Genomic DNA, 11,807 nt, shown 5'->3' with positions numbered 1-11,807 from the left:
GTCCACTTGCCTCGATAGTTTACAAGATCTTCCTTGAGGGGATACCTTTCCTTCATGCTTGACACGAATTGCCTCCAGAGGCTGCTGTTTGTTGCCCCTTTTCCAGTCCCTTTGTTGATGCCCCAGTCCCTCGTGAGGGATCCTAGCTGCTGGGCTTCCTTGCCCTCTAATTCCTGACTGTTGGCCCCAGTATCCCAGCATCGGAGCAACCAGCTGATAATTAGCTCACCAGGTTGACAGCTATAATCTTTGTGTGTATCTGGCAGCTTACGCAAGGATAGGGAGCGGGTGGTTTCTGACTCGTTTACGATTTCTGTCTCTTTCCCCCCCTGTTCTTGTGGCTGCTCTGCTGCACAATGAGCGGCCTCTCTGATTCCTCCTCCGGCTCCCTCTTAGGAGAAGCTTCTTCCTTCCTGACTGAATGAGCCGACTTCTGCTTCCACTGTTTCTTCTTGACTATAGGGGCGACTGATATAGTTGAGAGTTGGGTCTCTGGCTTAGCCACGGTGCCCATTGGTACGTCTTCAGATCCAGAGACCCCCTCTCCCCCGAGGGTGCTGAACAGTGCTCGGTAGGCGTAGGCCAGGCCCAGCACAGGGCGAGAAGTTGTGTCCCGTTAGCATAGCCAGGGCGTCCTTGCCTCAACTGTTCTGTCACTCTGTCAGGATCCCACACTTGTTTGGGGGTCAAGTCCTACACCATCAGAGGTGAAAACTGTTCTAGATACCCCACCCGTATTCTTCCGTGCACCTTGCCACCCACGACCACGCTGCCTCAGGGCACATCCCTGTGTGATATTCCTAAATAGTTAGCCTTAGGAAAACCTGGAAATAGACTGTTGAGACACACCAATGTGAGCATTCTGATTACCCAGGGATGTTCAAAATGCTGAAGAGTCATTATAACAAGGTGGAAAGCACCTACCCTGCAGGAGATGAAGAGGAAGGTGCCATTCTTTGTTTCCTCCACAAACAGGCTCTCAGAAGAAAAGAGGGAAAAGGTGTAATTGTTAATTGTCTCCACGAGATGGTTCCCGAAGTACTGGGACAGCAGCAATGCAGGGCTCAAATACCAGATTAGGCTCAGGGCCAGTGCTTTCATCATAGTTCTCCTGGGCAAAACACAACTGAGTGCTACACGGCACAGCAAACTGCAAAAGCCAAACCCAGCCTTTAATAAGCTCTCAAATTTGATGTACAGCAAGAGAGGGAGCATGACACAGAGAGGGTAAGGGAACAAATAAACCGGCATAAAGTCATGCTCTATATGGTGTGGAATATCTCTGTGGTCAGTTCAGGTCAGCTGTCCCAGTCGTGCCCCCTCTCAGCACCTTGCCCATCCCCAACCCACTCGCTGGGCACCAGAGTGAGGAGCAAAGAAAGCCTTGGCGCTGTGCAAGCACTGTTGAGCAATCGCTAAAACATTGGTGTGTTAGCAACTGTTTTGGTCACAAATCCAAAACACAGCACCATATGGGATGCTATGAAGAAAATTAACTCCATTGCAGCAAGACCCAGTACATCAGGGTAAATTTTTGTTCTCCTCCTTACCGTACCCAGAGAGGCTGCTCCTGAACTGGCCTGTTTTGGGCTCGCAGCCCAACAGGGATGATACAAAAGTCATGCAGGTCACTGGAGGGCAACCCTGTTAGTCAGGGCCTAGCACACATGGCCACCAGGAGAGGCTGGCAGAGCTGGGGCTGCTCCAGGCAGTAAGAGGAGGCTAACGGGCAATCGAACGGCAGCACACAGCTGCAGGATAGGGAATTAGCAAGACAGCAGAGCGGAACAATTCTTGGCAGTGGCAGGTGATAAATAATGGGCAAAGGCCACCAGCTACGGGAAGGGCCGTTTACGCTGGACATCAGGGAAACTCCTTCACAAAGAAGGTAGAGCAGCACTGGGACAGGTTGCATGGGGAACCTGCGGAAGCTCCATCCCTGGTGGTTCCCACGAGCAGACTTCATGTTGGCAACAGTCCACTTCAAATGGGAGATTTGACTAGATGACTTTCAGCAGTCCCTTCCAGCCAACATTTCTATTCTTCTAAGTACCTCATGTTCCAAACAACCTTCCTATACAGTGTTATCACAATCGTGGAGCTGGAAATAACTTGGCTGGCAGTTAAATGACTTTCCATCGCAGACCTATGAAACAGCCATTCTAGCCACTGCAGCTGTGCTCTTTGTAAGAGATGAATTTAGTTTGGTTTAAAAAGCAATTGGGACTTTGTCCTGTATTTTGTGCACCCGTGCAGTGGTCCAGCAATCCGATACCTGGGCTAAGTTCAGCGGAGCAGCTGATGGGTATGTCTGGTTGCGTAGCTGGATGACTGAAGTAAACGGTGCGCGTGCCTTCCTCAGTCACCCCCAGACCACAGGCCTCCCTCTCCCCGACCTCCTTACAGAAGCAGGTGGGGAAAAGGAATCAAGGAAATAAAAATAGAACAGCCTTAAGGTTCCACCACTGCTCAGAAATTGTATAAGGCGTGGGGAATATGACGACACACAGCAGTGATTCATGCACCAAGAGGTTGACAGAGGGGTATAATACTTCGCTTGTAGTTTACCTGGAATAAACAAGACAACAAAAATTTCTCAATAATTACAGGCAAATATCTTAAATACAAGATTACTTGACAATATTGGTAAGGGACAATTAATTTTTTTTTAAATTAGGGTTAAAGAATATTTTAAGAGCAATCAGAACTTTCTGGTGACAAAATACAAAAAAAAGGTCATTAATTTTTGCTGATTTGCCTTTATTAGTAAAAAGTACAAATTAAAAATTGTACTTTCATGACAAAGTAAACCAGACTTACACAGTTTTGCAATACCTTTGACATTTCTTTCACACAACTGAGGTGACTGAGGTGAGATGGCTCAGAATCTCTCCAGCAGACCCAAGCTTCTTGCAGCCTTAAATCAGTATGAACCCCTTAGCGTAGATGTAAGACAAAGAGAAGACGATGTATGGCTCCTAACCAGAGCCACCTAAAGCTGAAGCATGACTCTGGTTGAGTTTAGGTATTTTTTTCAAGCACATATTTTACGTTAGCAGAACTTCAGGAAACATCACAGGTGAAAATGTATGGTGGTTAACTAAGGCAGATGCCTGTGACTGCCACTGCCTGGGCCACGCTTCTTGGTGCTCCTCTTCTGTCTCCAGCCTTCCTGCTGCAGCAACAGCGCTAACTCAGGCAGAAGTGCCAGAGTCTTGGGAAGACAGCAAATGCCAGGGTAGGCATGAGAAGTGCAAGCAAGAAGCGGTCTGGTGTTGAAGCCATTCTCCAGAACAAAGCGAGTCCTGAGTTCTAGATGCTGCTCCCATATAAAGATTGTGTCTCAAGGGTGCTTATTATACATACAATATTATGGTATAATATAGGCATATATTACACAGACTATTATGTACATTATGCAGGATGTATTTTCAGTGTATTTTTAGAGGACAGAGTTTTTATTTATATTTTGCATTCGGTGGAATGCAACACGCTGGTCTATGACAAACAAGCTGTGTGACAGGGGGAAGGAGTGCAGGGGGAGAAGGAGGGAGGAGAGAATTTAACAGAAATAACTCCACTTAGTGTTTGAGTGAGCGATGTAATGAAATCTGTTTGCTGTGCTAGCTGTCTCCAGATTGGGCTGTAATTACACCACAGAAGGAAGAAAGGTAGCTGAGTCTCAATCTAGATCATTTATGTAAACTCAGCCTTCTTGTCAACGGCGTTCTCAGATTGCATGCATGCAAACCACAAAAATCATCTCCTATGAACAAAACAGAGACGGTCTCAAATTGCAGGCTTCTGATACACCTTATATGCTGTCTGTAATTGGACTTTAAAATTCAACACGCCGAGGTTCAAAACTTCTCCAGTATTTTCTGCATTTTATTCAGCGCGGTGAAAGACTGTACTCACAGAAGAGCGTTGCTTCTTCCTTTCTGCCAAAGGCCGATGTCTAGCCTTACAAATTAACATTTATTTTGCTTAAATGAAGGCAAGTGTCACAAACCTAGGAAATTCTTTGGTGTAAGACTGTGTTGAAACAAACTGCTTGATCTGAGGGAGGGATATTCCCTCCCCCAGGAGAGATGGAAAAAACTCATTCTTTGACCCAGAGCAACATATTTTATACACACAGTATAAAACCCAGGCAGTCACTTTCCTTAACAGAGCCAAATTAATATTTGATTAAATATTTTAAAGCTCCTACTTACCATGCTTGACACATTTTCTCAGCAAGTTTCTCAAATACGGAAAGCATTAGGCACAGGGTAATTTTACATTTGAATACATAAAAACAGTGTGAGGAGACATGACTGCATGCAGACAGAGAGAGGATTTTCCCCCATTAATCCCTCGAACTGCCCTTCCCCTTGATAAGCAGGTATGTTAATTCCTGGCTTCGGCAGCTCGCTCTCTCTGGGCAGGTTTGAGCACATTTCTTGTGACACCTGGATCTTCACACCCCTCCATCCCTCCCTCGGGCAGGAAAACCACCGGCCTCCACCCTGGCGCCGTCCCCGCCGGTGCCCAATCAATACCGACTTATTTCCTGTCCATTTGCTGAGGTCACGGAAACAGGACTCATTAATTATTTCTACCGGTGCAGCCTCAAGTGTGCTTCTGGCACAACAAGCGAAAGCCGCCTGTGACCTTTTTTTCTTCCCCCTCCCGAATTTTGCCGGTGGTGGCAGCAGCCGGCGCGCGTTCCTCTGTCGGGACGGGACGATGAGGTGACCAGCGGTGTGGGATGTCGGCGGCGTTCCTGCCGGGTTGCTCCCGCCCGCGGAGGGAGAGCAGCTCCTCCCGGGGCGACGGGTCAGGGAAACCTGGTCACGGCGTAGACGATGTTGGCCAAGGCGGCCCTGGCCTCGGAGGGAGGGAAGCGCTCCAGGGCCGCCAGTGCTCTGTTTCCGTGGCAGCGGCAGAGGTCGATGGCAGAAGTCACACCTTTGCCAGCCTTGATCGCTTCCTGCAGCTGTCAGAAAACACAGGCACAACGGGGTGGGTTTCGGCGGTGCCGGTGTGCACAATCATCCCTGAGAGCACAGGGCTCCCACCGCCCCTTCCCGAGGCAAAAACAAGCACTGAAGCCATCAGACGAAGCTCTTAAATACTCTCAGCTGCTCCATTTTGGCTCCCCACTACAGCAAAACTGCGGGTAATTTAAACTACGTCACCCATTACTTCATCACCTGAAAGATGCTGGCTCTCCAAAGGGCACACTTAATTTAAAAAAAAAAAAATTTTTTTTTTTAAATATCTGGGCATTTCATACCTAAGCCACTGCCTGAGAGCTTTTGTGCAGAACTGGCAGACCAGCCGCTCACTCGTGCTCTCGTTTTCTGCAGTCAAAAACTGGATTTTATGAACACCCATTCCATTCCCTGTTTTTGGAAACAGGCACAGGATGACACATCTTGGACTCTTGTCTTTTGTAATATAGGTTTCTATTTATACACCATATGATTACATTTGTTACAGTGGACAAAAGCAAATTTTGTCAGTAAAATGGGATGTGTTAAACTTTATCGTATTGAGCTATATCCACGCAAATTCAATCTCAGTAAGGCTAGGGAATTTGACAATGGTTTGGGGATACATCATATGAGAAAGAAAATATTTTCATGGAATAACAGACATTTCATGGCAAGCTGCTGGCAAGATTTGGCACCTAAAAAACTTGGGTAAATGACTGGTTAAATTGCTATGAAATAATACGAACAAATATGTGCAACAAAACATGTTGTTGTTTCCCAGTACCTCAATTTAGCTGAAGCCCTAAACAGTAATCACATTTATTAAGGGCTTTTTTTATTATTATTATTGTTTTTTTCCTGAACAGCATCATGAGACTGTCATGAAACACTGTTAGGTTTTTTCACCCTAAAATACAGGTGTCCCCAGACCAACTCCTGATGCCTCATGCCAGAGCCTGAGAACCAAGACCAGGTGGATCTTGAGGATTTGATTATTCCAAAAGCATGACAGCATTTCGTGATCTTTAATGTGTCCCACCTGGCTTTCATAGGTGGGTTACATCACTGTATCCGCTTTTAAAAAAAGGGCTTTTCTTGAACACAGATACTTAAGACTAACTCCTTATACAGGGGTTTATAAATTATGTTTTCCTTCAATACACAGCCCAATTCCTCAATTAATTTGCATCAGTATAACCTTATCTATCTAGTTTAGATCACGTAAAAAAAAAAATCTAAGCTATGACCAAATTGTAGAAGCCACCCATTTTATATAGATACTTGCATTCATACGGAACGAATGACATTTCTTATCCGAATACAAACGGAAGTGGATTCATTATCTGTATTTAAAGATGAAATTAGCTGAAAGCATATTACAGCACTTGAGTGTTCAAGTCCCAGTTCATAAAAATTTTATTCTCCACTTCAGTTAGAATCTTCCTGCACTGTGCGCTGGAAAGGAACTTGCCCTGAGGCAGAAATGCATTGCATAGCTAATTCAACACCTCTTCTAACGAATGGGAATCAGCCGTATCACCACAGCTCTACAGCAAAGGTGGGGATAGGTGAGACGAGGTACGCTAGCAGCGTGAAAAGGTGTTTCTTCCCCCTTCCTTGAGGCACGACTTTGCGAGATGGTAGAACCCACACACCTTGAAGCAAACTCTGCTGATTTGCCAAAGCTCATTAAAAAGGTTTGGCATACCTTGTAACACTCATGTAAGTATATATTGAGATGTAAACAGGAAAGAAAATAGCTCCTAAAAAGACTTCAAACTCGTCAAAGGTCAGAGGAGCTTAGCTTAAGCATATATGATTGCGTATATGTACTATGACTTACTCGTAACACCAAAATCTGGGAAGGGGGAGAATTCTAACGCAAGGACACAATCCATTTACACGCTTGTCTTGTGTAAGCCCTTAGACACACGTAGTGCCTTGAAGCCAAAACAATTGCAAAGCTCGTGTCAAACTGTACGCAGAGGAATCACTATACAAAAATCAGACTAATCCACTACTGAATGTTTCCAAGCAAAGTTGAAGGAACGTCAAAATGAAAAATACCTGCTCATACGGCAAGCTCCTTCCTCAGCTTTTCAGTTAGAGATCATCTGATGTAATGAACAATTTACAGTCCTCAAAAACTTTCCTGTTTTATATTCCATTTGCAGAATCATCTGGTCAACTCAAACTGAGGCAAACACTGAGGCAAACCAATCTAGATTCACCAGACTGCATGTTACCTCTAGCTCAGTTGGGGTTGTAAAAGGGAGAAGAGGAAAAAAAAAAAAAAAAAAAAAAAAAGAGTACAAATTGGGCTTCCTGTAGTGGGATAGTTATTAAAGAAATACAGGATATAAATCCATAGAAAACCAGGCTTCAATAGCCCTCCTGTATGCAAAAAACCCTAATTTAAGACTTTAGCTGTACTGTTAGTTGTATTACAGTTACACTTTCACACTCTGTCTCAATTTTTGAGCTTCAATGGTTTTATGTAATTAGCTTCACAAACTAAGTACATAGAAAAAAAAAAAATCTATGTATCCAGTTTAGAGGCATTATTTTTTTAATTTCATTTGGATAGTAGCAGCTAATTTTTGAGGCAAATAAACAGAAAAGCAAAATGAACTGCTTTTATTTGTTACTTTATAAACTTTAATTAAGCTCCCTCATTAATTTCTTCTAAATAAAGGAATCTGCTCTTTAAGTCTCTACTTACGTGGCATCATTTTGTGCATCAAACATATTTCCACTTGTAGGAACAATTTCATCCATCATTAAAACACAACCTTCTTCAGAGTGGCATTCAATAATTAAAACTGAATACAAGTCAAACTACAGATTGCTTCGACACACTTTCCTCCTGTTGAACTGCTAGATATGCTGGAATACTGCATTTTAACTTTTAAGCTTTTGTTCAGACCATTGGCACTAAAGCCCTACTTCATTCTAAAGGTGCCAAGAATCTGAAAAAATCACCGTCTGGGTTTTGGTTATTTAAATTCAGCTTAAAGAATAGTCTTGCATTAGCGTAGCCAAGTTAAGACTCAGATGAGAAGTGATGCCCCCGCAACGCACCAGCACTGTTTTCCTTCAGCACCTTCTGTTTTCCTCAATATATTCAGATATTGACCAGGCTTGACAGTTTTGCCTGATACACATGAAGCTCAGAACCCCAAAGTTTTATGTCTGAAGGTTTGTTCTAAGAAAAAGCAACAGCAACATCATTACCTTCCCAGTCTGGGAAAAAAGATGCTTGGCTGAGCACTGAGAACAGAGCACATCAAGAGTCTTGCTCCATTCACCCTGCTCCATCTGCGCTAAGCCCAGCCTCACCCATTCGACCTGCAATTAATTTATTTTCATTTCTTCTCATTGCCTAGTCTTTGGCTGGAAGGAAGGATGGCTCTGATCAAGAGTTACAGAAAGAGCGAAAGAAAATAGATATGGAAGGAGGGAAGTGGTGAGGGTTTCTCATTCTGAATGCTCTGAACACACACAGGAGGACAAACTGCTGAGGGAGAGACTGGGCTCTATTTCTCCATCTTCCTTCCTCCTTCCCTTCTCGTCATTTCCTTCTCTTCAGTCATCTCATACCAGCAAACCAAGAGGAGAAGAAAGGGATGCTTTCTGAGCCCTTCCAACTTTAAGGCTGCTTTCCACTATCTCCCTCTGCACCCACATGCTCTAGGCATGCCCTGCAAATAAATGGTAGCAAGCCACTGATCGTTCCTTGAAGATTGCCCCTTGGAAAAGAGATTGCCTACTGGAACGGAGAGTTCTATATCAGCACCTTGGTTTCAAGCTTCCATTTCCTATCCTTCAGGAGACAACCACGGGCACCAAACAGTTGGAGTGGGGGCATTTTCTGCTCAACCCTCTGAGGTTAACTGGGCCAAGAACAGATCCAAAACCCAGAACAGCAGCCCCTTACTATGAAAAGGGGGATCTGAGTTCAAGACCTTGGTCTCAGGACTGCTTCCATGCCTCATTTTAAAAACTACTGGACAAAATAGAGGCAGTTTTGGAGCAATGTCCATTCATGGTTCTGGCCCTACATGTGGGAAGAGAAGGATGGTTACAGACGAGAACTTTACTTCTCTGTTCACTGACTTACCCTTCTAAGTCCACCATAAAACCACAAGAGTATACTGGTGTGTCCCATGTCTCTGCTTATGAGCTAGTAAGACATTAAAACTAAGGACTTATTTCCTGCAGTAGAGCACAAGTGAATAATGAAAAGAAAACCGGTGTTGTCTAGGTCATACTGTATATAACTGTAGCGAATTTGCATTCCTGCTCCTACTTTGTAGCATCAAGCACCTCATGGGCACTGGCAGAAGAGTCAGAACTGGACTCTTTTCAGATGTGTATGGGGAATGGATGAGAGGCAACAGGCACCGGCTCCAGCATGGTCAGTGCTGATTAGACCCAAGGAAATTCTTTTCCACCGGGAGGGAGATCAAGCACTGGAACAGCTTGCTCAGGTTGGCTGTGAAATCTCTGTCCTTGCAGATACTCAAGACTTCAACTGAGCAAACCCATACCACCTCTGCTTTGAGCGAGAGGTTGCACCAGACATGCCCCAGAGGCCCCTTCCAACTTAAATTATTGTATGATTCTGTGAATAAAGTAGAGTTCAAAGTACTATGTTTCCCAGTCTCTTTGTTTTAAAAAGGCAAAGAGAAAATTTCTCATCCATACCACAGCAGCTAAGTACTTCCCTTTCAGACCAACTGTTCTGGATTGCTGCTGGACAGAATGGCTCATCTGAGGGCAGCGAGAGAGCAAAGAGGCAAGCTGCGGGCTCTGGATTTTGGAGACTGAAGCATTAAATGAGACAAAAACTAAGCAGGTGTTCAAGTACAAAGCCAAGTAACTTCAAATCTTCTCTGCTGAGGTATTTCTGCCTTATTTCCTAGCCAAAGGAAAGAAGATTCCTTTCAGATAGCTCTACCTGTAGGGAACAAGTTTGGGGCGGGGAGAAAACTCCCTGAATAGGCGGCGAATATTTTGGCTGTACTATATATGTGCAAAGGGAGGATGTGAACACTGAAATTCTTAATTTTTTTTTTTTTTTCCAATGGTCAAGTTTAGGATTAATTATTTAAGTGATAAGATATCAACAAGTAACTTCAGAATTTTTTTGTTGTTTTAGAAGAATGATCCTAAACAGCTACATTTCCTATACACTGAAATCTTCAAATGTCACGAATTCTCTCTGAAGTGAGCCAAAACATTCTACATTTCTGAAGTGCACAGTACTCACTGAAACAAAAAGAAACCCCAAAACACAAAATTTAAATTGATCTGTGGCTGAGTGACTGAATAATGCTCTAAGTGTTTGCAGTGTTCTGCACTAGCTTTTCTAAATTTGTTTTCTCTTTTGTGGGAACACCATGCTCAATAAGCACTGATGTTTTAGACTGCTGAAACGTTATCTTGAAAAGGCACTGACGTGTTTCACAGCTAGTAGATCAACTTTGCAAAATTTTTCCTTTGTTTTTTAAGTACCTTGGAATGTCTCAGCATCCTTTCTTACAGTTTTTGTGGCTGGACACAGGGTTATGCTCTTCCTTTTCAAAATGGGCTGGACAATAATTTACATGCCTCACTTCATAATGTCATAAGATATATTTATTTTTTAAAAATCTTTGTTGGCTATATATGTAGAATGATACGCCACTTGAAATTGGAGCAGTAGATGTGTTTATCCAATATTTTCGTAGAAACTTTTTCTATACAAAAGGTAAAGAAATGCATCTTTAAAGGGCATAAACACCCTGTAGAAACTTCTGTTAGTTAGTACTACTCATCTGACAAACAGAAAAATTCTCTTTTTACTTAAAACTCAAAACCACCTTACCTAGGAAGAAACCAAATCTGGAGAGAGTCACGCCCAGCAGCAGAGGAAAGATGGCCTGCTTACAGAGAACACTGCTACTCCAGCTGCTACGCAGTTCTTGTAGTACACTTTGCCAAAAAATTACAAGTCATCCCGAGACACTGATTGATTGTACAGAGCCTTTAATATTTTAGAAGAGACACCAACTCCTCCTCCTTACGCCTTTCCATGTCTTTCACAATGAACTTAACGAGGCCCATGAGCTTTAAAATCTAAACGATGGTAGTCAAGTGACGCCTTTTTACCAAAAAGCATGACTTTCTTAAAGCGCATTAATGCAAATAGTGATTGTTAATTGTCATCTTAGCATTCACAAGCAATTAACTTGATATTTATGTTAAGAGATGTGATAGTTGTTTGCTTTAATGAAACGAAAGTTGTGCTGGATTCTCACCCCAAAGAAGCCATGGAAAATACCCACTGATTAAAAACAAAGATGCAACTGGTTTTTGGTACTGGATATACACCTTGATAATTCACATATGGTTAATTCCAACAAAGGAGAAAACTGCTTCTTCTGAATGGTTTTGGCTGCTTTTGTAATATTACTAACACATCTAAAAAAACCTATATTCATTAAATCACTGACCATTCTGTTTTTTTAATACACGTAACAAAAGGAACTAATGGCAGTGGCTGCTCCAAAACAAACAAGACAAATTTTCATGGAAAACCGCCACAGGTCATAAGCATCTACAAACAACAACCCTCTGTTTCTAACTCTTTGCTGCATTTCAGGAGCAAGAGAGCGAATAGTCTATGGCCTGTAGTCCAACGACACATCTCATGATGAGTCCCTGGCATTTAAACAAACAGAACCATGGGACCACTGTCATTTACACCATGGGACCGGAAAACCGCTCTGCAGGCAGCACTGCAGCAGGATGGATGCACTAACCGCGGCAGTCAGCGGTGAG

At 43.3% G+C, this 11,807-nt stretch overlaps 1 protein-coding gene across 1 annotated transcript in view; it reads right to left on the bottom strand.

Moving 5' to 3' along the window:
• Positions 1-2,739: 2,739 nt before the first annotated feature.
• Positions 2,740-11,807, bottom strand: part of PDSS2 (decaprenyl diphosphate synthase subunit 2) — a 123,791-nt gene continuing 114,723 nt past the window's right edge. Inside the window, exon 8 of the mRNA XM_087777202.1 lies at positions 2,740-4,981. Within this exon, the coding sequence (XP_087633328.1) occupies positions 4,823-4,981 (159 nt within the window). The 3' untranslated portion in view covers positions 2,740-4,822. The remainder of the gene's footprint in view (positions 4,982-11,807) is intronic.

Source organism: Nipponia nippon, unplaced genomic scaffold, assembly GCF_047370975.1.
Source record: "Nipponia nippon isolate SJK-2023a ecotype South Korea unplaced genomic scaffold, ASM4737097v1 scaffold_4, whole genome shotgun sequence".
NCBI classification, from domain to species: domain Eukaryota; kingdom Metazoa; phylum Chordata; class Aves; order Pelecaniformes; family Threskiornithidae; genus Nipponia; species Nipponia nippon.
Note: the sequence above shows the minus strand (reverse complement) of the source record. Positions and strands in the feature narration are given on the sequence as shown.